This window comes from Manis pentadactyla, chromosome 4 (assembly GCF_030020395.1).
Source record: "Manis pentadactyla isolate mManPen7 chromosome 4, mManPen7.hap1, whole genome shotgun sequence".
Taxonomy (NCBI): domain Eukaryota; kingdom Metazoa; phylum Chordata; class Mammalia; order Pholidota; family Manidae; genus Manis; species Manis pentadactyla.
In genome coordinates, this window is record NC_080022.1 from 45,974,771 (window position 1) to 46,000,345 (window position 25,575).

At 42.3% G+C, this 25,575-nt stretch overlaps 1 protein-coding gene across 1 annotated transcript in view; it reads right to left on the reverse strand.

Moving 5' to 3' along the window:
• The window catches only part of PLPP3 (phospholipid phosphatase 3), an 80,603-nt gene extending 58,448 nt beyond the window's left edge, over positions 1-22,155 (reverse strand). Inside the window, exon 1 of the mRNA XM_036911212.2 lies at positions 21,447-22,155. Coding sequence (XP_036767107.1) covers positions 21,447-21,585 — 139 coding nt within the window. The 5' untranslated portion in view covers positions 21,586-22,155. The remainder of the gene's footprint in view (positions 1-21,446) is intronic.
• Between the last annotated feature and the right edge of the window lie 3,420 nt (positions 22,156-25,575).

Here is a 25,575-nt window from a genome sequence, read left to right on the forward strand (position 1 = left end):
TGCTATATAGAAGTTCTAATTCCCAGGACCTCAGAGTGTGACCTTATCTAGAGATGGGGCCCTTACAGAGGTGATCAAGTCACAATGATGCTTTTAGGGTGGTCCTAACCCAATGACTGGTGACATGAGTATCTGGACACAAGGCAGGCATACAGGGCATACTGAGAGGACACCCTGTGCACAGGCAGACAGCCATTTACAAGGCCAGGAGAGAGGCTGCAAACAGATGCTTCCCTCAGCCCTTGGAAGCAATCACTCGCATCACCTGGACCCCAGACTTCTGGCCTCCAGGGCTGTGAGACAATGGGTTCCTGCTGTTGGAGCCACACAGTGTGCGGCACTTCATTACAGCAGCCCTAGCAAACAGGGGCACTCGGAGCTACCCCAGGGAGCAGGGTGAAGGGGAGCAAAAGGAAATGAAAGAGAAATCTGTGTATGGTTAAAAGTTGGTGCTCAGTTCTGAATGAACTGAATGGGCCATTTGGTCAAGATAAAATGACTTTAGTTATGGCAACTTGTTAGCAACACAGAAAATCCTACGTATGTAACATGTGTATGTGTGTGTGTGTGTATACACCTAAATAACTGAAAGAAAATTAAATTGAGTAAAAGGAAATATACCACAACGTAATAGCATTTGTGTGAGGTAATAGATTATGGGTGATTTCCCCCTTTTCCCCAAATTTTGGGTGATGTAGCTTAGAAAAAAGGCTACAAGATTTATGCTACTGTCAAAAATAACTTGGGTTTTTCTATTTTGTTCAATTTTTATGGAGCAACTTATTTATCAGGCCCCGAGTTAGGCACTAGGAATTAAAAGAGAAGGTCCCTACATCAGATTTCACTGTGAAGGGTCTACATAAACCCATACTCATTCTCTATACCTCTCCAAATATGCACAGGAACACAGCAGTCTCTCCAAAATTTAATCCATGACACAAACATTCTAATTTAAGGAGGAAGAGAAAGGTTGTGTGTATGGCCCATGTATCTATAAACACATCAGAAACTTGTCTTCTAAATGTTGTTCAGTTGGTTAATCAGCCATTGTAACTTCTCTATAAGTCCAGTTATCAAAAACACTACCTGCAGTGTGAATCAAAAGGTGGGGTGAAGGCCATCCCTACCTCTCATGACATCCAACTAATGATAGAGTAATCTACGCTGAATGCCGGTTCAAGGCCCTGGCACCTCTGACTTCAGGTATGTTGGTATTTGCTGATCAAGCACATGTCTATAAAACTACCGGTAGGAACAATGATAGTTAACTGCCACGTAAATAACACTACAGGCAGAGTCTCAATATGCCTAGCTTCTTGACTCCTGGAATACACACAGCATGGCTACCTTATCCATGTTCACTTGGGATTAAAACAAACATTTAGGATCACTAAGAAGATCAGTGAAGATGAGTATTAGAAGTTTCCTTTCAGAGAAGAGCAATGTAAAAACCTGTTTGGATGGTGGAGGAGGAGGCTCATGTATATGTGAGCCCAGTGGGGAGTACTTAGAAAAAACAGTCTCTTTCACTTCAAATCGTCAAAGTTTTGGTCAACTAGATTTGGAACTCCTTGCATAGGAATTGTACTGTTTTAACTTCCTAGCTACATGGACCTGGCATATAGCAAGTGACCAGGAAATGCTGCATGACTGAGTGGGTGTATAAATGAATTCCTGAATGGAGTTGCTCTGGATCTTGAAAGAAAACCACCAGTCTTCAGGTCAGGCATCCTCGCTGGAATAGGTAAGGTCTATGTGTACTTTTATGGGTCAATTCCCTTTTCTGCTCAGACATATGTTGTTCAGCCCACATTTTATAGGCATGCTGATTAAGCTGACAGAGGAAAGATAACAGGTTCTGAAAACCAACTTTCGAGGGTTTTGAAATAAACTCACTGTATGAGGAAAGTTTATCCTTCCTCCCTCCATCTCATAGTCCCTCTTCTCCTCAGCAAGTCCCAGGGCTCTTTTCCAATCCCACACTGCTCTGTGCTCAGGCCAAAGCCGTTTCCTGCCTCAAAAGGCCCTTTGTTTGGGCTCTCTTTCCAAATCAGCGTATCCTGAGCTTGAACCCTCTTGCTTTTGAGAACCCCGATGCTTTGGCAGCAGCAGGCTTTGCCAGCAGGTTTGTGGTCCTAACAGCTTTCAAAAACCTCAATGTGAGGGCACGTCTCTAGCTAAGAAACTCTTTTCATGGGAGGGGGGAGAGGGAGTATTATTTTAAGAGTTGCAAAAACAACTCCAAATTGACTCTTTAGTCTTTAATTGCTACCAGAAGACTAAGAACTTCTTGTTCTCTTGTATTTAATTAAGATGATAGTTTTAATCAACTTTAAATGATATTGGTTAATATGCTCTGCTCCATCTCTCAGGCAAGTTTTGCCTCACAACACTGGAATGCATTAAAGACAAATTTCCAACATGTTCCCTCCCCGTTGGAAAACACCTTCTTTCAGCAAGCACACATGGGAAGGTACCTACAGGTGTGCAGCCAGCACATGATTCTCTGGAAGGACTCCAAAGTTACTTTTCAAAGATCAGATAAACTGTGCCTAACCCATACTTTGTATACCACACACTCTATAAGCCCAGATAGCACTGTCTTACACACTTATTTGTTACCCATGACAGTTTCCTCAAAAAAGTTTTTAGGGGGCAGGGTAGAGACTAGTGTGGAAGAATCCACTGTCTGCCAGGCATCTTCCAATCTTGGGATGACAAGGAATTATTGTCCCCATCTTACATATGAGGACACTGAGTTCAGAGAGGTAACAACTTTCGCTAGCAAATGATGCAGCCAAGACATAAGCCCAGAACTGTCCGCTAAGACACGTCTTCTTTCCATGGTGCCACAGTGCCTCTTAAAGTTTAAAACTTTATGACTCTTGAGTTTAAACTGTGGGAACTTGGCATGGTGGATCTCTTCACCTGTCCTCTCATGTCACAACCCTGTGTCGGGGTTCAGTGATTCAATACAACCAAGACCTCCAAGCGACAGCTCTGTCCTAGCCTCTGAGTCTGTGATGCTGGTGACCTCAGCAGACCTTCAACACCGTCTAACTCAACTACGTCATTACTTAGGTAAGGAAAGTGAGCCCATCAGAGAGTAAGAGATGTGTTTAAGATCTGGAGCCAAAGCTGGATGACTTGCCTTGAGGAGGTGCAACCCCAGGGCTGGAGCAGTTGGGGAGTGGGATGAGCAGAAACCAGCCTTGAGGTGGGGTATTCTTTCCCGGGGCAAAGAGAAAGGGGAGGTTGCTCTGAAGAGCAAAGACAAATCAAAGGCTAGAGGCATTCCTCTGTGGGGAGTGTCTAGGAAACAATGAGCCAATGTGGATGAAGGTAGATGTCAGTGAGAATGCCGTGCTTTCAAAATAAGGCTGGCAAGAACTACACAAACTCATACCAGTAGATGCCTCTGAGGAGTAGAAATTGGAGGGATGGTGAGAGGATTAACCCCTTTTAACATAATCACAGTTTTGAAATATTTTTTGCCATAAGGATATATTATTGTGCTCTGTCTGGGATGTTGTATTAAGGTTTAAAAGGCTTTGTGGGTTACTGACATTTGGGGCCAGTGTCTGATTTGCAGAATAACCAAATCCATAGTGAAAGGGATGCTTTAAAATATGCCACGTACTGGATTTAACTTTGAACCTGCACAGGGTAAAGGTTTTGTTTCCTCTGGATTTTATCCATTCACTAAGACAGTTAACTTCTCTAAGCCTAGTTTTCCCATCTGTAAAACAGAGGTGGGCGGGGGAAAACTGGATGCTTGGACCCCTCCACCTCCTGCATTCTCAGATTAGTCTAACGGGTGGTCACAGATACTCATCAGATCTGAGGCAGAAGAACCACTCTGATAAAGGGAATTCCTCACTGCAGTGCTGTCTTTCACAATGACACCTAAAGCATTCTCCTGCTTTGCCCACCCAAACTACTGTGATGTTACTACCCTCAGACCCCAGCTCAATTATACTGCCTCTGAACAGTGTGCATGTTGTATTTCTAAAACTGCATCTGCCCGGTGTCTGCTCTAGACGACTCATGCACAGGGACCACATCCAATTCATCATTATATCCCAACACCTACCACAGTACCTGGTACATTAAAGGTGCTCAATGAATGTTTGTTGAAATGATGCATCATCACAATATATTCAGAAGCTTTTCATTATAAAACTGATTAGTATTTTTAATAATGCTAGTAATTACTTACCAACATAGTACCAAACATAGCTGATGCTGGGTGAAAATTACAGGAAGATAGATCTTATATTAACATAACCTTTTGAACAATTAGAACTGCCTCCAAGGAATAAACTCGCCATTGCTGGAAATATTAAGCAGGAGCTTAATACTAACTAAGAAAAGATGGTTGGTTTAGGGGGGTTGTGCTCTGGATGGGGATGAGAAGGGCAGTATTAATTCAATGGTCTTCCAGCCCAAGTTTTGAAATAAGATACACAGTTCTGGGCTAATTCCTATATTTAACCTCTAGGCCTTAGATTTATCATCTGTCAAATTGGAGTAATGTGCCCACTGCACAAGGATCTCAGGGATTGAATAAAACATTGCAGGGATGAATAAAACATATTAGTTGTTCTATACTGATAGTTCCTTTCTCTTCTGAATCAGACATTTTGGTTATTTCCATCTCAGTTCTCTTGGAGAAACAAGATTAATTCAAGTAAAGTAAAAGGCAAACATACAAACGTGCTGTGTACCAGTATATGAGGGGATCGTTCTTAAAAAGTTTTCCAATACACAAAAGCAGTGAACCAAACACTTCGTAAGTGACAGAACAAGTACAGCAACCTGATCAAACAAAAGGTTAAAAGGAGAAAGCCATTCCCTTCTTCCCTGGCAGTGTGAACTTCACCATATTTTAAGGAACAGAAAAAGCACCCAGCTGGGCAAAAGAAAGAACTATAGAATTCTTCTTACTTGAATATTTAACTGTCCCATTTCACAGAATGAGGCAACACAGTCACACAGAGGAAAAGTTGCTTAGCCAAGTGCCCCAGTAAACAGTAAGAAAGTTAGGACAGAAACCCAGAAGTCTTGACTCCCATCTTGGGCATCCTCCTTCAAGAGGCTTCTGCTTTCCCCATTCAGGGCCCCCATCTTTAGGCAAGACTAAGATGAGAAAAAGCACTCATAAATATAGCCCGAGCTTTTAGGCTAAGTTAAACATTTTTTTTATGGAAGCTATTATGATTAGTACAAATCCAGTCTGTTGACCAAATTCAAAACACTTTTTGAATGCAAAATTGAACCTAAAAATATCTAGCTACATACTCCCAATTCTCTCAGGTTAGTTAATACTTTATTATGGGCTATTATAAACTATAGCAAACGAAGGTTTTTTTCCATTTCATCACACTGACTTGCAGGAAGTATGTATTAAGTGCCCAGTGTTCAACTTTCTAACTGTACTTAATAATAACTCAGCTATTTATAGAAAGAAGAGATACTGTGCCCATGGCTACCTTAGGACTGTGGTAGTAGAGGCAACACAAATTTGGTTTTTATTTTTACTTCTTGTTTGTATTTTCTAAAACACCTTTTTGTTGGCATTGTCTTCAATAAAAAATTTTGAGTATCTAATATATTACAAGGAAGTCATAACTTACTAAGATGGATGTACAAAACTGTAAAACAACCCGAAAACATTTACATGAGAAAGGGCAACACAAAGGGCTATGGGAGCCCAAAGATGGTCTGATTCTACCCACAGGGAATCAGGGAAGGCTTCCCAGAGGAGGCTGCACTTGAGGTGTGTGTCCAAAGCAGGGTAACACACCCCGAGCAAGGAGAAAGAATGACATAGTGGGAAAGTACCTGGAATAGCCACTGAATGGATATCTGGGGCCAGGGTATGGGGCAGAGAGGGGCAGGGGAAGCAAGGAAATGGGGAGCAGAAAACGTTGAGTGAGGCCAGATTCTGAAGGGTCTCAAATATACTAAGAAGTTTATTCTGTAGTCAACAGGAAGTTATAAAAATCCTGTTCTAAAGAGACAGGCCCCCACGTGTTCAGAACGGAAGTTTTGAGAAATGAGTCCTGTATACTGAATGCATAAAAGACGTATGGAAGAGGACAGACAGACTATCATCCTGGCAACAAAACCTGTGAAGAAATGTTTTCAGATCCAGGTGTATGTATGATAGCATGTACCTCAAATGGGACAGAAACAAGGAGACTGGAAAGGAGAGAGCATTTCACCCAATAAAAATAATTATATTCATTGTACAAACATGACTTTATAGCGCCAAAGCATTTGCCTATATGTGTATGTGTGTGTGTGTGTGTGTGTGTGTGTGTGTGTGTGGTACCATACCCTTTGGTCTCTGTAGCTGTAATGAGAGAGACAAGAAATGATTCATCACCCCATTCCTAAAATAGCAGTGATTTGCCGGGGTCACCCAACTAATACAGCAAAGCTGGGATCTGAGCCCAGGATCAGCATGACGCTGCCTCCTAGACTCTTTCAAAAATTTCATTTCATTATCAGCTCCAGACACCTGGTCTGTGTTTTCTCCACGGACTGATTGTGTGGCTCTCTTCTCATCTTCTCACCTGCCTCTTGAGGGCAGGATCCGCCTCTTTTACTTCTTTGTATCTCCCTCAGTCTTTTTGTTTATCTCAATAAATACTGAGAGATAGATAAGATAGAGATGCTGCATCCCATGAATGCTCTTGCCTGTAGTTTTCTGATGACAGTGAATGGGCAGTAGCCAAGGAGACACTTTCCCATTGGGCTTGTGGTTATTTCCCATTCATCACTAGTCCACAGTAGAGGAGCACCCTTTGCTATGATTCCTACAACCTGAATGTGCCTCTTGCCAGCTGCTTTGCTGCTCTGCATTCTAAGTGTGAAGGATCTGTACAAAATGTGCCTGCTCTAATTCCTATTTAACTTTTCCATGGGTCTGTGTTTGTCAAAGCTTCAGGCCAACTCTGCCAGAAAAAGAAATGCCACAGAACTTCTTTTAGGAAAGGGGAAGAAAAAAACCTACTTTATACACTTGCTCTCATGCTAATCACACCACCATTCAAACCCCAGCTGAATAGGAGCCCTACAAGAGCCTGGGAAAGACACAGAGCCTTTAACCAAACTATAGGCTACTTCACTCAAAATGTTGTATTTCTCTGTCTTTTTAACTCCTCTGGAGAAGACTGATAAAAAGAATTAACAATACCATCTGAAGTTGCTATCCCTCTGCCGAAAATTCCATTTCTATATGAAACTGGCAAAGTATTTCCCTGCCATGCCTTCTGCCCTTTTCTTCTACGGCTCTACAGAGTCGGAGCTGAGATTTGACATATTTTCAATAAAAGTGGATGCATGATCCAAGTAAGCAGCTCAGCAAGGCACTTCCCTTAGAATCTTAGTAAATGATCTCTGCCAGTGATTAACTAGCTGAATTATTAATTATTAATACAGTATCTCACCCCCACCACAAAGAGTTGAGACAAGCGTGGCTGAGCAGGTTCTGAGAGAAAGCAAATGAACTCCAAACCCCTCCTTCGGGTCCTTGTGAAATTCAAGTAAGTTAATAAGGCATGTAAAGCCCCTTGCATTACTGCCTGCCAGAGAAGCAGTCAGTGAAGTTCGTGCCCTTCCCCCTCAGCCTACAGGCTGTGGGTCTAAGCTCTCTCCTCTAGGAATTTACAAAGAAACAGGCAATACTAAAATGGGCAAAGGGCTTTAAGCCCCAAATCACACTTGAACACTTTACAAGGCCTGATAATTTCATGCTAAAGCTTTCTGGCTTGCTTGCTTGCTTCATATGCTTATTATTGAAAATAGCAGTCAGCACAAATTCCAATGCTAGTCCTCCCGGTGGGAGGAAGAGCACAGGTGTCGGTTGGTTCTTATCCCAGGCGCTTCACCATTATCCAGCTGCAGGATCCCAACCTCTCCGAAGGGCCACTGCCTCATCTGTAAAAACACTTCCTACAGCAGGACCTCCCCTTCAGGGTTATACAATTTGATGAGATCCGTGAATGTGCTGACTATCGTGTAAGGGATAAAAAAATGTTCTTTTCCCAGCCTTTTTCCAGTTGATCTTGGAGGACGATATTCTGGGTGTGGTGGTTTTCAGGGTTTTGTTTTGTTGGCTTTTTAGGGCTGGGGAGCTGGTGGATCTAGAATGAGAAAAATCAGTTGAGGGAAAGAAAGGTTATTTGCATTCAAATTCTCAGATGCACACATTATCATTCAGTAGAACTGTTCAGTGAAAGAGATTACTGATTAATAATACATGTTTGGAGTTCACAGCTGAGGCCAGCCCACCTGCAAACAGCCAATGTCAAAGTCATAATTAAATGTTCTTTAATGCCTTCAATGGCCTTGGGAAAATTAAACCTAAATTCACGACAGCTTATTTTCTCTGGGGGATTGAAAATCCTTATCTTCAGCGTTTTGACTCAAGATGCGTATTTTCCAGTCAGCCCCAGGAATTCTGCATTCACACAATACCTGTGGCACAGACCTTCCACAGCAGTGGCTACCAGGGTAAGTGGAGCCCATCGACCCTCCCGCCCTGTCACTGGAGCCACTCTCTCCAAACAGATCAAAATGAGAAGGCCACTAAACCAAAGACTCAAGTAAAGTGGTAACACCTTTGGAAATATTTTCAAAATCTCAGCCTGCCGGAAGGTCCTCACTAGGATCATAGTATGTGTAGTTGCTTGAACTGTCTTTTTAACTCCTCTGTAGAAGACTGATAAGAAGAATTAACAATACCATCGAAGTATGTTTGAAAAGAAGACACTGTGTATTTAATCAAAATGTCCATTAAGGCCAAGATGACAAGACAAATACAACGTTGAGAAAAAATGTATTAAGCCATCCTCCCAAGAACCCTACAAAGGCCAGATCGACCAAAACGGCTACCTTGGGTAACTGTCTAATGAAATCCGCTGTGTGGCTGAGAAGCATTTCTGCCACTTCCTGTCAGTGGTCGCTAACTTGACAACAATGTGGGTCATTTGTGGGGAAGAGGCTACTGGTGGAAGTTCTATTTACTGCATTTAATGAAGGTGCCGCATCCGCAGCCACTAACCAGACATGCTCAAAATTCTTCAATGTGACCCAAAGATTACACCAAACCACGATGACAGCAGATCAAGCACATGGTATAAAAAAGGTCACTAACAGAGCGACCCTTTCCTGCTTCCTGATGTGAGTGAAAAAGGCCTAGTTCAAGTCCCTCCTCCTGTTCGGAAGCCTTCCCAAGAACCAATGGTCTTCCTCTAAATTCAGAGCTGCCTGTCCATTCCAGGACGGCCAATCTTTCCTCCATCAAAGGTCCCTTGCTGTTCCTTTCTGACCCTCTGTGATGTCTGGAAGACATATTTATTTACCAAGTAAATTATATTAGAAATCATTTCTCCATTTTTGTTAATCAAAGCACAGAAAGTGCAAACCCCACCTTCTAGTACAAATAACCAAGTAGACCAGAGGGAACTGGCAGGTGTCGTTCCACAGTCAAATCACAAGGACACCAGGGCTGTGACTGGTCTGGGCAGAAGCTGATGCTCTGAGTTGGTCTAGGCAAGTTAATCATTGGTGAATGTACAGTACCTGTTTCTGAAATACTGGAAATAGCACAAGATGCCCCGTGACTGCCCTATAGACCTTTACAGGTCTAGAGAATCCAGGCTGAGAAGGAGAATCTAACTCCTTTTGGACTATTCATTACATGTTGCCAATGTGAAAGCCAGCACGGAGTAGTGGGAGAAAACCTGGGCTTCAGAAACACTCGAAAAGAAGGCAGTACTGCCTAGTGTTTAGGAATGGCCCCATGAGATAGAGTTCATGGTCTGATCCCTACTCCCAAACTCACTTGCCAAATAACCTTTGCTAAATTTTTAACCCCTTTAACCTCTGTTCTGTGAAATGAAGATAATAGTAACAAGGACTTCATAGGCTCATTCGGAGGAATAAATACAAGAATGCACACACACTGCTTTACTCAGAACGAGGTACATAGCTAACACTTGATAAATGTTAGTCAGGTTTGAATCTAAAGCCCAACTCCAATACAAACCAGCTGTGTGAACTTGGGCAAATCATTTACCCTCTCTGAGTTGCAAAACTAAGTTATCGACATGTATTACATTTCAATGTAATTTGAAAAAAAAATTATTTGTTATTGGGAAGATTAAGTGAAAAATCTAAAGCTCCTAATGATAAAGGTTAATACCTTTACCTCAACCTTATAGTATTTGTGATTTATTCATGCACTCATAGCTTCAATTTTATTGTAGTTTACAATTTGATGTTCCTACTAACCTAAAGATTTGTGCTTGTGTCTTATACTCTTTAATATGTCCCAGCATCCAGCACAAGAATCTAAAAGATGGATGGTAATTTTAATATGAGATGATAATTATGTATTCAGCCATGTATCTAGGGGAGAAAAGGATGAAAAATCAACCTTATCAGGAACTACAGTTATATTTCATGGTCTTAAAAATAAGGTAAAGTAGATCCTATGAATATACAGGTCTTAATATTAATATTTGCACTTTTAACCATTTTCAAGGAACTCTGAAGATGTAAGGCATTTTTTTTTTTTTTCCAAGCAGTAATCTGCTGGCCACATCCTGGTTTGTGGAAGTATGTTACTCAGCGGGTGAGTGGGTCTAGCTGACCACCCAGCATTTATCCCTCAGTCAGCTTTATTGTTCTCTGCTCACTCATCTGAAACCCAGTGACACTACTAAACTGATTAAAAACTTTGTTTCTTTGTGAAAAATGCCCCTAAGAATAAAGGGACACCATAGTGGTTTCATGAATATGTTAATTCCAAAGGTCTTTGGTAAAACTTTTGTGGTTTTCCCTTGCATATTTTAATTTTAAGATATTTCTCAAATGGTTTATACAGCCACTATGGAAAATAGTTTGGCCATTCCTCAAAAAGTTAAACAGAGTTACCGTATGATCCAACAATTCCACTCCTAGGTGTATATACACAAGAGAATTGAAAACAATGTCCACACAAAAACCTGTACGTGAATGTTCGTTAACAGCATTACTCATAATAGCACCAAACTGGAAATATCCCAGATGTCCATCAATTGACAAATTTATCAACTAAATATGGTATGTCCATACAATGGAATATTATTTGGCAATAAAAGTACATGAAGTACCGATAATGCTGAACACACAGGATACCATATGCATGAATCTTAAAAACATTATGTGAGTGAAAGAGGTCAGTCACAAAAGAGCACTTACTATGACTCCACTTACAAGAAATGTCTAGAATAGGTAAATCTAGAATGACAGAAAGTGACAGCCATGGGATGGCACAGAAGCTAAATGGGGAGTGACTGCCATCAGGTATGGCGTCCTAATGCAGTGATGAAAATGTTCTAAAACTGGCCGTGCTGATGGTTGCCCAGCTTTGTGAGTATACTACAAGCCAGTGAAATGCACACGTTAAATGGATGAATTGTAAGGTATGTGAATTATCTAAAAAAAAAAACGTTTTAAAAATATTATAACCCATGAAAAACTGTTTCTATAAACCACAAGGATTTCTAATGGCCCATTTATTTTAAGGGGCATTTAGTAAACTAAAAAATTCCAGAGCAAATCAAACAACAAAAAACCAGAAAGATAACTTACAGCCTATGTGTCAATAAGACTACGAATATGAAGAAGCATTTATTAATCCTATAATCTAGATTTCATAAGTCTTCTATAAACAGTGGATGGAGAGCATCTGTGGAGGGCGTGGCATCACCACAGTTCAGAGGTTCCAGAGCAGGGGATCGGGAACTACCTGCAGTCTCTTTCTTACCCATCCTTTGCTCCTCTGTCCCTGGGACCTTGGTTAGCTTCTCACCTGACTCTCAACTGGTGTCCCTCCTCAGCCTCAACTGTCCCTCCCCTCAAGCCCATTGATCTCAAACATGAACCAGGTTCGATTAATGCCCTTAAAAACTTTTCATGGATGTGTTCATTCCAAATGTTGTCTGTAAAACTTTCAAAATTTTTTTCCTGATATATTTTAAATAACCATAAGACATTTCTAAAACACGACATAGCCGCTGTGGAAAAACTGTTTGGCAGTTCCTCAAAAAGCTGAACATGGAGTTAACAAATGACCCAGCAATTCCACTCCTAGGTGTACACTGTATTTGGTTTCTATATGAAATTTTCCATAATAAAAAGAAAAACGAAAATGAAAATAAAACTTCATTTGCTCTGCTGGTCTTCCAAAATAAAGTTCAAGTTCCTTAGCTGCCTCCATTTACAACCCTTTTTTTAACCGGCTCCACCCTTTCTCTCCAGTCTCATCCCAACATCCTCTTTCCCCCTTCACCATGCAAAACCACAATACTTTCACTACAACCTCCTGACTCCTCACTCTTCCCAAATACGTTCTAGTGTTTGGGTCTCAGCACCTGCAATTTTTTCTACTGCAATACCTTCTCCCCCTTCCAGGCATGCGAGCTATTCTTTCTCGTGGAAGACCCAGCTCCATGCCCTCAGGCAACTTCCTCACTTGCACTGGGCTGTTATAGCCTCTCCCTCACCATTCCAATGTCAGCAACACTTCATGTGTGTAATTATGCACATCTGCTTCCCACTCACCAGCCTGGAATTCTTCAAGGGCAAGAAACACTGGCGTAGGGGGAGCTGGCACTTAGTAGGTGCTCAAGAAACATCTGCAAAAGACGAGACTCACACTTGAAAGATATAAACAGAAACTTAATTAAATAGGATCTCTAGAAATTATACTGATTGCAAACTAATTTGGGGGCCAGATAAAAAGAAGCTACCAGTGAGAATGGCTTCCTTCATGTCAATATAAGTCATGTGCATTATGTTCTTTAGAGATACATAAACAGGAACCAAAGCATACTGCTTATTATGGCCAGGCCCTTACGCTGATTTACATCTCTGCAAAACCCTCTAGGCATATAATTTTGTTAATTTGTGACAAGCCTCAAAAACATACTTACCACCAATACTCTGATTGCAATGTATACTTTCGAAGCACACAGAAATCAACAAGTTCTTTCAAAAAGTTTCCAGCTGGATCTTACATGTGTTGTTTCCTTTGGCTTGTTTTAAACTTGGGAATTTTAATACCGATCATAATTTATAATTTAACCTGGACCAAAGTGAAGAATAGTTTCACAAGGCTCTTTGAGAACCTGACCTAGCCTTCTTTGTTGGCACCACCAATTAATGTACCTTAAGAAAATTATTTAATCTGAGACTCAGTTTCCTTCTCAGTCAAATGAGAATTATTTTTACCTCAAGAGGCTCTTAAAAAGCAAAAGTTTCAAAAAACGTGTTCTCTTTCTTCTCTCCTGGGATACATCATTTGAAAAACATGGCACCTGTACAAGATCAATTCAGTCAGCAGTGATCCTTGATAATAGGCATTTGCTAGAATAAGTGTCAGTTTGAAGAAAAGTGATATATCAATAAACTGCCTAGTCCGTCAAATTTGCCCCACATATCTCTGGCCTCACTTAACTGTCACCTACTGGTATAGATTAAAAGTTAATCTGTCTGTCTTATTCCTCTTTGAGCTGACACAGCAAGAGAAAAAAGAGAATATAGTTCTCTGGGAACTCTACCTCGGGAATGATTTTGTTTTCAAAATATCAAGTAAACACCAGAAAAGAGAAATGGTATAAAAGCCAAGACCCTGGTGCTACACACTGATCTGTCACTATCACTGCACAATTACTAACCAGTCAAGGCCTCAGGTTCCTCATAGATGAATGAATCAAGGGCAGTGACTAGGATACAGTGGCAATGATGACAGCAGTTAGCACTAATGGAGTGTCTGGCATCATGCACTATACAGGCATAGCATCACAACTTCACAACACACTGACTGTCCTACTTTACGAAGGAGAAAGCAGGCCTCAGAGACATTCAGGAACTTGCTTAGGAGGACTTAGCTAACAATATGCAAACTCCCATCCATCTGATTCTAAAGCCTGTGTTACCCCCAACCCCTCCATACTCCCAACCTTCCCCTGTTCCAAGAGGCCTGTTTTTCTGAGATAAAAAATAACCTTGGTATTGCTGATAATGAAATTTCCAAGGTGCTTGAAAATTTTAAAGATTCCGTAAATCTAGGCAATAAAGAATTGCTCCAATGGTATTTTCTTTATTGTGTCCCGCAGAGAGGTTCGTTCACTACACTCCAGGCTGTTTTGCAATCATTTATGAATCCTGTCTCCTCCACTGTCCAGTATAATTCCCTGAGTTAAGACTCTTATTTGTGTCCTACACTGGGCCCTGCAAAACACATCATATATATTCAGACCCAATAAAATTGAAATAAACGAAATGATATGAAACAGAAAAGAGCAGGTCCTCATTGCATTGACTGCATAGAAGTGGGCAGCAAGGTAAGCTAACAAGAGCCCTGCAAAATTTAGTGACTACTTCCTAGCTGAGTTCTCTTGTGCAAGTTACTTTCAACTTCACTGGGCGGCAGTTTCCTCGTCAGTAAGAGGAATCTGGTACCTGTACCACATGGTCAACCTGAATAATAATTTTGATAACTAACACAATTACTCCCTTCCTCCAGAAATATGGAGAATTCCGTGGATGACAAGCATTTTGATCATTTTCAATCACCACTGCTCTTTTTTCCTTGGGCTGTCAAAAGACACAGAGAAAAGCCGACCCTAAAACAGACCATTTGTCCAAACTGCCTCCCACCCTTCCTAAGATGTATTTACTTCCTCTTCAGATGATATGGCCATGTCCCTTTCACAGAGGTAGAACACAATCATCAAAACGCCTTGAGGCTCCTGCCCCGTGACTTTCCCAGACAGGGTTCAGAAAACCTACTGCTGCTTTTCTTTGGTTAATGTAAAACCCTTATTTCCCTCTGCCTGGTTTTTCTTAGAATTCTCCTTACAATTGTTTCCCCTAATGTATTTCTGGCAACTCTGCTGCCAGAAAATGAAAGAGAACTTCATAGACCCATTGAGAGGTAAGAACACTGGAAAAGCTGATACTACTGCCAGGCTGAGTAATAATAGCACCACAATACCTGCTAAGGAGACAGTGCTTTCTAACCTTCCTGAGGGCTTCCAGACTCATCACCTCATCTGAGCTGCACAAGGGTGTCACTGGGTTTGCCTGCTTTCTTTACAGATAAGGAAACTGAAGCCTGGAAAGGTTAAATAATTTTTGCCCAAGTCACATCGACGAATGACTTCATGTCAAGATTCAAACCCAGACCTGGGTGACTCCTAAGCTCATGTTTCTACAGTAGTTGGCCAGGCTAACTTTGATATTTTAAAGACTCTATTAAGGAATCTCATTTATACATTTCACTTTTCACATGTACATAAACTTCAATTATCTCAAAAGAAAATATTTGTAAAGTTAACACCTCATTTATCCAAAGTGGTCACTCGCTGGCAACAACCACTACAAAGAACTCAGGTTAGAACCTGGAAATTAAAACAAAAAACCAGCCTCTCAGCAATTAGAAGACACCACCAAGTCTTTGCACTAAAAACCACAGGAGGCCTTTAGGCCCGCACCCAGAGGTAATGGTTTCTTTTGAAAGAGTCCTAACAAACTTGATTATTGTTACTGAAAAAAGACAGGTATGCTGGCCACAAATGAGAAAAGGCGCAGAGGACCTCACAATGAGAAAAGACCAGAACACTCAGTCCAGGGACAAAAAGCCCAGCACATAACCAACTGCCCTTAAGACACCAGTAACTCTCTGACTGGCCTGATAAGAATCACTAGGAGCTTTTATAAAATATAGAACCCCAGGCCCTGGCCAGAAGCCTACTGAATTTGAATCTCCCAGGAAGAAGACTGAGAATCTGTTTCACACCAGATGGGGCTCCTTATCATGCGAGTTTGTGAAATACCGACATAGTAGGCCTCCCCCAAATAAATGATTGCTCCTTAAATAATGCCAGTTGGACTGACACACAGGGCAGGGGGTGTCCATAAATATAGCTGCCCACACAGGGGAGAAGCCCTGAGCATGGTCTCATTCACATCATGCTGTGACCAACTGGGCTTGCCAGCCCGAGCAATTGCACAGGAAGGGGGAAAGAAAGAGTTTCAAATTGACAGGAAATCAAAAGGGCTAAGAGTGGAAAAGGCCACCAACTCTGGTTTTAGCAATCTCCCACAAAGGCAGCCAGCCATACTCCCCCTGGTCTGTCTTTTAACTAGAAGAGAAAGTTAGGGAAGAAAAAGCTAAGGAAAAAAAAAAAACCTAGCCATTCCAGAAGATGAAGACCATCCTGGAAAAGTCAGCTGGGCTGACCTATGAATTGGAGATTCCCTTCTTTTTTTTCAGCCTAAGCAGGTAGGATGCATGGCTAGGCAATTCACCAAGTGATCGATGAAAATCATTCTATGTTCTGTGGTTCTTAGGGTAGGTTAAGTAATCATAACCTATTGTGTCATTAAAAACACATACTTAGTGAATATAATGACTGAGTGACAGAAGAAGGGAAAAGTCACTTGTTATGCTTATTTATTTGCTTATGATTAACCCTAAATTTCAGGTGGCCAGTAAAAGGACACATCCAGCTGAGGAAAAATTTCTCAGCACACTGGGTTAACTTTAGTAACTGCTTACCTACCCTTCAGAATGAACACCAACATAAGGTGATTGTCAGCATTCATTCTTGGGTAAAATATGTAACTTCAACTGAAGATTAATGGTCAAAGAGAAGCAATGACTGGGTTTCTACATAAATTGCTAGTGCTAAGAGGGTTTGAAAGATAATCTATCCCTTCTCCTTGTTGGGATAATAAAGAAACCCAGACCCAGAGAAGTCAAGTGAATTTTCCCAAAGTCATACGGTGATGTAGATGCATTACAAGCCAGAACTCGAATTTCTAGTCTCCTTACTGCTATGATAACTCTCGGAGGTAATTTACAATGAAGAACTAAGCAGAGAACGTGCGTGAGGTAGACGTTGAGCGTCACCCTTCTCTACTAGAAATCCGTCACAGAACGCTGCTCAGCAGCCTTAGACATCAGACATCCTGCACAGTAATTTTAACAATGGAACAAACTGAGATCCATGGAAAACCAACCTGTCCACAACCACACTAGATGGTAACCCTGGCCAGCATGGGACAGAAGAATGAAGCCTCTGGTTCCAAGACTGTTCTCTTCACTACACCCACTGCCTCCCAACCATATGTCTGCCACCCCTATCATAAGCTCGGCTAACCTACTTCCTGGTATCAAGTACCAAATAAGGAACACTCTTTCTGAACAAAAGAACCTTTTCTAAAGAGGGCTCAAGGTATACTATGACAGTTAGACAGCTCAAGAATTCTGCTAAATTTTAGGGGCTGCCTTCTCAGTTAAAGTTTAGGTCAGCAATGAATGAAGTTGTCTGTCTACCAATGTACTAGTACCAATGTACTAGGCAAATTCTCCTATTTGAAGTGAATGTTATACGGTCCCCACTATATTATTATTGAGTATTCGTTTCATGGTCTCATCTACCGATGAGACACAATATGTGAAGACAACCGCAAAACCTGCATCCAGGGCTCCAGGTTATAAATCCCTTGCATTTGCTCAAGTCTTGAAAGATGACAAATAACTTTCACATCCACTATTTCTTCTGACCCACACACAGCAGTGTAATAAAGTAGCCATTCTGATCATCATTTTGCAGACGAGCTAACTGAACCCAGAGGATGAAAAGCCTTGAACAAAGGCCACAGGGCAAAAACCTGGACCTGTCTGAAAATGCCTACCCATCAAAGTGCATGTGTTGGAAGGGAACAGAGATGAGGGAAGAAAGAGACAGAAAGGCTTGGCATGGATTTACCAAATCTCCGCTCTCGTGCTAATCCTATATGTTGCGTGTTCTTTCTTTGGAACTACTGTCTCATGGGGTAAAAAGGTGCCCTCAAAATCTGGGAATTATTTAGTCCTAGAACTAGCCATACATCAAAACAATGCCAGGGAGCAGCAAGACCATTTCACTGACCAGAGTCCAACTGCCTTATGCATCTGCTTTGGTGCAAATGAGTAACCGGAAAAAGTGGAGGCAGGACCTTCTGCAAATGGAGCTTCAGAATTTTCTGATGCGAATCTGGGTTTCAGGATTCATCAAATGAGGGAAAAAGAGGGAGATAGATTCCAGCCGTGAAGAGAATTAGGTATCAACTCAACTTCAGTGTGAACCTCAGGCCTTCCCTTCTGACACTTGGGTATTGCATCTATAAAATGGAGATAATCTCTACGTAGTGAGGAGTACATAAGCTAACTTCTATGCAAAAGAAGCTAACAGACCTTAGAAAGACAGTAGATGCTCCTTTCTTCCTGTCTGAGGATAGTCTCTGCTGCTCTCATATAACCTGGTACACCGGGACCAATGCACAAAAAACAGGCAGTGATACTATTACATAATTGAAAGGAAAATAATCAAAGGACCAATGCACAAAAAACAGGCAGTGATACTATTACATAACTGAAAGGAAAATAATCAATTTCAGAAAACTACCTCGAGATGATTTGTAACTGTATTTATAGAAGCAATCAGCCAGCAAAGACAGCTACTCAATGGGAAGTAAACTTCCTCTGGTGTTCTCTGACAACAGATTTTTTTGGCCTCCAGATAAGAGAGGATTTTGCTTTTTCACCAAGAATTTAACATTCCAAAAAGGTATGTAAAACAAGTTACACTGTGTGCATATTTCCACTTACGTAACACTTGCATTGCACATCAGCTTTTATTTTTTCCAGATACAAGGAGATGAAACTTGGTATATATTCCTGTGAGAAAACAAACAGAAAACTATGTCTCTCTTTTTAATATATTAGTGCCCTGTAATACAGACCATATGATCAATAAACTATATAAAAATTAAATCATACTGACAGTCTTAGGCAAAAAGTGAACCAAGTAGAAACATTTTTTTTGTAGGACTGTGGTGTGTGGAATATTAAAATCGTATGTTGTGTTATTAATTTTATTTTGGAAGCCAAAGAGAGTTCTCCTTCATAAATTTCTCAAGTAAATATTTACCTTACAGCTTTTCCTATTAAAGGTGATAGAAAGGCATTAAATTAATGATGTTGTAATTTGGCCTATGCATAGGAGACACACTGATAATAAGTCACTTTGAAAATGACTTTGCTGACATGGTGTTAATGGCAAGGCACATATCCTTAAAATGGATAGCTATGGGTCATGTTTTCGCCTTTTTTGAGGCAAACAAAAGCATTTGTTCAAACAGACCAACAGTGAATAAACATGATAAACAGATATTAACTTTTTGAGCGGGAAGGGGGTACACAGGGTGAGTTGAGGCAGATGAAGAACTAAAATGTGTAAAGATACACCTTGCTTGCACCTTCAATGCACAAGAGTGTCTTGGGGTTTGTGTCCCTGGTTAAAAACTATAGCTGATAGGTGTGTCTTTTTGCAAAATCCTTTTCACACTCTTTTCCTTTATAAGAATCTTTATAACACCATCTCTTGGGGCTGCCTTCTGAAATCAGAAGAGTGGAAGGGAGGAGGAGAACAATGTAATAGTACAAAGGCTGTCAAGCATGCTTTCGTAATCACAAAGTAGGAGGTGGAAGGCACACTGCACAGTCTAGAAAGAGTTTTGCCTACCACCAACAAAACACACCAGTAAACACTGGGAAGCCCCAGGCAAGTTTACAGCAAACAGCTTCAATGTGTTTAGTGTTTCCCTTGTACTCCCCCGGGACGGAGGAGGGTCTTTTAAAAATTCAATAGCTTGGCAGGGAGACTTTAAGTACTAATCTTCCCACTGAGCCCATAAGCCAGGGGCCTTCAGGAAGGGAGGCCCCCCAGTGACAATTCCTTTACATAACATCTTAATGTTGAATTTCTATTAAGAGGTGGGACTGGGACTTGCCACCTGAACTACAGTCACTTTTTTTCCATTCCACAGTGCACAATTTTACCGTCTCTCTGTATCTAAAGGGGGCTGCTCTTATTTTTAAATTCTTAAGAGTCCCATCTTTCTTTGATGCTCAAAATTTACTACGGACAGTCAAGCCAGGGACAGATGGACCTCACTCAGTAGGGCTCTGCTACAAAAAGAGTCATAAACACAAGGGAAGTCTAACTCCAGTCCAATAAGTCTTTGGTTTGCACACTCTGCACGGACAAATCCATTTCAAAGGGGACTTAAGACTCCATGCAGGAGTTCTATTTTAAGGCAGCTGAATTGGGAACACAGATGTTTCTTCAGTTAGCAGAGCTGGCAGAACAGCTCCTCGACTAAATCCGAGTTCTTAATGGAGGAAGGGGCCTAGGAGAGCATCTATTTCAACCCACTCACTCAACTGATAAGGAAACTGAGGCCAATGTGGCAGTTAGGTGGCACACCCAGCAAGTGGCAGAGTGGCAGTGTTCTGACGACAGGACCTGCGCGCTTTCCATTACACCATGAATCGCTTTTTAAAATACATTTTAGGCTGACTTCAACCTTGGAACTCGTGCAAATGCATGTCAATAGCTTTCTCCCTGCCCCCACCGAGCTCATAAATCCTCCTACTCTCCTACTCCAATTCCTCTAACTCCCACCGCTCTTCGAGCTGGGGCTTCCAACCAGTTTCTTAAACAAGTGTACTATCGCCCCAACTTTCTGGGAGTGCAGTTAATTGCGGTCCCCAAACATGCTCGCGGCTTGGCTTTCCCAGTGCCTCAGTTTCCTCGTAGGTGAAATGGGGCTCCTCACCAGCACTGCAACGAATCGGGAACGGGGCTAGTTAAAACCGAAGCTCAGAAACGACCCCCTACTGGCACACAAGTAGACGCCTAAGAAGTGACTGCTAAATCGATAACCCGCATCGAGCCCCTAGAATGCACCTAACAAACCCCTGGGGGGCGTTCAGGAGAAAAGCAAGTGAAAAGGACAGCGTGCAAGTCCGGCCGGGCCGAGGCAGCCACAGCGGAAGGGTTGGATGTTTACACACAGCCAGAGAGAAGGCAGCTCGGCTCCAGGCAGAAGCCCGGCGTTCCAGGAGATCCATTTTACTTGGATGGAGGGCCACAAGCTACGCGGTGGCTCTAGGTCACGGTTCAGCCAACTTCCCCTATTCTAAAAGTTCGAACCCACACCTTCCGTGGGATTCTGCCTGTGATTCCAACTGGATACGGCTTTTATGGAGCCGGTTTACAATTGCCCGCGAAAGCCTAAGCACTCAACACCCATGCACAGGAGGGGAGCCAGTGGGATCGGGGAGGGCGGGGGCGCGGGGGCCAAGCGCGGCGCGGAGCTCCCGAGACGGCTGCGGGGGCCTCGGGGGCTGACAGTGCGGGGCGGCGCTGCAGGAGACGCGGCCTCGGGCCAGCCAGGAAGCGCCGAGCCCCGCGCGCAAGCACGGGGCCGGCCTGGGACGCGCGCGGCGCGGCGCGCCGAGGGGCCGAGGGGCAGCGGGGTGGGCTCACCCATGAAGAGGCAGAAGAGGTCGAGGCAGACGAGCAGCACTCGCTTGCTGCCGCCCTTCCTCGGGTTGTTGTTGAGCGCCGGGCTGCCGCCGTTCTTGCTCTCAGGGGCGATCGCCTTGTCGTACTTGTAGTTTTGCATGGCGCTGGCGACGACGCGAGCCTCCTGCCCCGCGAAGACGCCCCGCGACAGCAGCCACACGCCCAGACGCCCGGGTCTCCTCCTGGCCGAGGCTGCTCGGGAGAGTGGAGGGGTCGGCCGGGGCTCGGGGCGCGGCGGCGAGAACGCAGCCCCGCCGCCCGCTTCCAACTGCACACGGTGGTGTTCTCTGATCCTCTTGTGCTCCTCCGCTTTGCTTTCTCAACCCCAAATCTTTCTAAAGTCCAAGGGGAAGAGAGCCGAATCCCGAGCAGAAACTTTTGCAGAGGTGCGCTGCGCGGGACGCGCTGGGCTGGCGTGTGTCTGTGTGCGCGCGCGAGCGGGTGGGCAGCGCGGGCGCGGGGCCACCTTCCTCCGCAGCGGGTTACCTAATGAATGGGAGCTGCGCGGAGCCCAGCCACTCCGCTCCGAGCGCCTGCCCCAACTCCCAACTTTTCCTCCTCCTCTGGCTGCCGCTGTGATCGCCTGGGTTTGTTTTCTGCACTTTTATTTCACTACGTCCTTTTAAAAAGAGAGCGAGAGAGAGAGGGAAAGAGGGACCTCCTTACTTGGCTCTGAAGCGATTCAGAAAGCACAGCCCCTTCCTTAAGCTGCCTAAGACGTAGGATAATTAAGGCCACATTTTCCCCCACCCCCTTCAAAAAAAAAAAAAACTAAAAGGAAAAGTTACTCTCGAACCAGAGAATCCGGGAGCCCCTAGCGTTCAGAAACACCAAATTGTCACAAAAGGAAAAAGTATATGCAAATGAAAAGAAACATTTTCTGGCCGGCCTTAGGTCAGGCAGAAGTTGAGGCTGTACAGCTAAAATGCAGTTACAAATTTGGGGCATTCAAGTCTGTTTTTATTTGAATCTTATTATCCTGAAAATTCTCAAGGAAAACTGTTTTTGGTTTTTTTAAGATCTCAACACCAGCACTGGATACAGTGCTAGATTCTCAGGGAAGAAAAATGAAAAAGACTGCACAACTCTGGAACTGGAATCCGTGAATTTGAATTCTGACTATGGCCCCGTGCCTCAGTTTCCTCATATGTAAACTGGAGATAATAACTATTTCTCCCAAACAGCAAAATTCTGAAGATTTAATTAGTGGAATCATGTAAGCACCTCGAACAGTGTCAGCTGCATAGGAAGTGTTCTCTGAGGGTTAGCCCATGACCTTTATTCCTGTCTCTGAGGTGGAGTCCTAGGGCCCTCTGCTAGTTCAGCTGACCTCTAGCCTGCCTGTACCACTGGGGGTGGTCTGGCCAGCAGGAGTGCTCTCTGGAGGTATCTGCTCAGCTTGTGTTTGGGGGCAGTCTAATGCGTTGCCTTAGAGGTTGTCATACTATTTTAAATTATTTATGTGAGTTAATCTTTCTTCCAGATAGAATATAAACATTTCCAGAGCAAGGATCTTTCCTTACATTTTCTGTAGTGCCTAGGAGAGATCTACACACGCATGGACAATAAAAGGACACTTCTCCCAGATATCTCTTTTTGTGCATTCAGATACAGAAATAGTTGTACCTTCCGATACATTCACACTGACTTGTTTCACGGTTCAGTAACCCTATATCCACCATCAGCCACCTGTCCTTTCAGAACAATCTTTCACACTCCACACCCCTGCCCGTCTGCTCCCTCTGCCAATAAGGCACATCTATTCCTTCTCTAGCTAACAAAATGCTTCTCCTACTTTAGAGTCCTCTGAAATGTCACCTTCTCTCTGGACCCTTTCTTGACACTTGGACAGAATTAACTTCGTCTTTAACACTTTGCTTGTAACACTCTTGTAGCACTTACCACAGTCTGATTCGGTGTTACAGTTAGTAAAAGCTAGTCAGCTCTATAGATGATCACCTCCACAGCATCTCCCAGTACCTAGCACAGGGCTTGGTATCTGCTGAATTATGCTCATGTCCAGACTGGATAACAGCAAGGGGGCTGGCAAAGAAAGGCATAAACACTGTTCTCTGGAATCAAGAGTGATTGAATCTCCAAGACGGCTTGGGAGCTGGGGTATCCCATGGAGCCTCAGTCACAGCACTCGATTCTAGCAGCAGCAAGAAGGGCCAGGGTAACTCAAACAACAGATTCTTGAGATAGCTTTTCAGTGAGAAACACTTTCTCTTGAGATGTTAAAATAGCAGAAACAACACAATACAATACGATTACTGATATTCTGATAGGAATTCAGGGATTCCAGGGTCTCTCTTGTCCACCCAACGCTCTTTATAATTATAATCATTCGAAGTTCTAGGTCACCAAACCTTGCCTTTGGAATTCAATTTAAGAGTAAGTGCCGGCCTTCCTGAAACTGCCACACCCTCTCATCTTTCCCTCCTTGGAGCTCCAAAAGTCCTTGGGCATCTCTGCCACTCACATGGCCACTTACACGCCATTGTATACTACTCTGTTCTATTATTTGAATTTTATAGTTACCTCCCTTTACATTTCCTGTCTGCTTTTCCTTATCTATGAAATAACTTTTATTAATTTAAGAGTGAACATTTTTTAAAGCCAGGCTTTTACTACAGTTAAGTAGTTTTCTCATTCAGCAATCATTGATGGCCTCCTTAAAAAGTTATTGGGTAAGATTGTTAACTTTTGCTGGCACTAGATTGAATATGAGGAATCTAGTATTCAAGTTCCCTGGATTTAACTCAGCCACTTATTAAGGATTAAAATCTGTTCTTCCGGGAGTGGATAAAAGGGAAAATGGATATTTAAATAAGGGTTTTATATTCCTATTTACAAGGCTCCGTGGGCTCTTTTTTTCATGAAGAAAAGATCTTAGTGTTAAATGATGCATGTAGCTGTGTGCAAATAAATAGTATAATTGGATAACTCTTCAAGAGAACACTACAGATACTCATGAAAATTTACTTGGTCATAAATACAATGTTGATATCATTCTTTAGATAATAGAAAATAAAACAGCCTAACCAGATAAATAAATTTGAAGGCCTCTTTGTTTTAAACCCTAAAATTGAACAGTCTAACCAGCATGTAAAATGCAATGGAACAGACTTGATAGTTCAGAATGGTGTTCTTTCAAAGTAATGAAGTGACTGACATTCCTCATAGACATAACTTACAAAAATTGATACCTGAAAATGACATGCAGTTCACTAACCTAGTCTGTATAAAAACTATAACATCAGCAGGATTAAGTGCCTTTTTAAGATTAACTTATTATGTGTGGCGACAAAAGCACATCGTTCTTAAATAACGAATACGTCCCAGGAGATTTAAATGGCCTTCATTTCTAAAATCTCTTGTTAGCTCATAGTTTTATTTCTCTCTCTTTTTAACCCCTAACATTCAATAATTAATCATTTTTTATCTTTCGAAAAGGCATGAACAGGCTCTGGAAATATTTAAGGGAAAGGTAACCCAGTCCCTTTACAGAAAATTGTATAGTCCAAAGGTCAGAGTCCAAATCTCCCAATCCATTGAAATTTACTTAAGAAGACAGATCAGTTTTGTTTGCAAAGTACTCATTCCTCCAGGTTATTTAAAACCATTACATTCCACCTCCTATTTTTACTAAACAAAAATTGCTGGTTTGTTTCTGGAAGTGTTGCCTTCAATTAGCAGGAATACTCTGACAGGACTGAAGAGAGGCCTCCACAGTAACACTCCTGAGAAGAGGCAGGAGGGAATAAGGGATTCAATCTCTGAGTATCTTGGATCTGCTGTTTGATCTGAGGGAAACCAAGCAACTTCTCTGAATCTCAGTTTTCTCAGCTTTTAAATGGGCCCAACGTTTTTCCCTGGTTCTGGGGACTAAGACATTACAAATGAAATAACACATTTGAAAATATCTGATACACAATAGGCAGTTGACGAACAGTAGTTGAATGTTAATAATTTTAATGAACGAATCACACACCTAATTTAAATATGTACAGATATTTGAAAAGCGATTGTCAAGTACTCCTAATACACCATTTCATTTTATTCATTCTTCCCTAAGTGCAATGACACT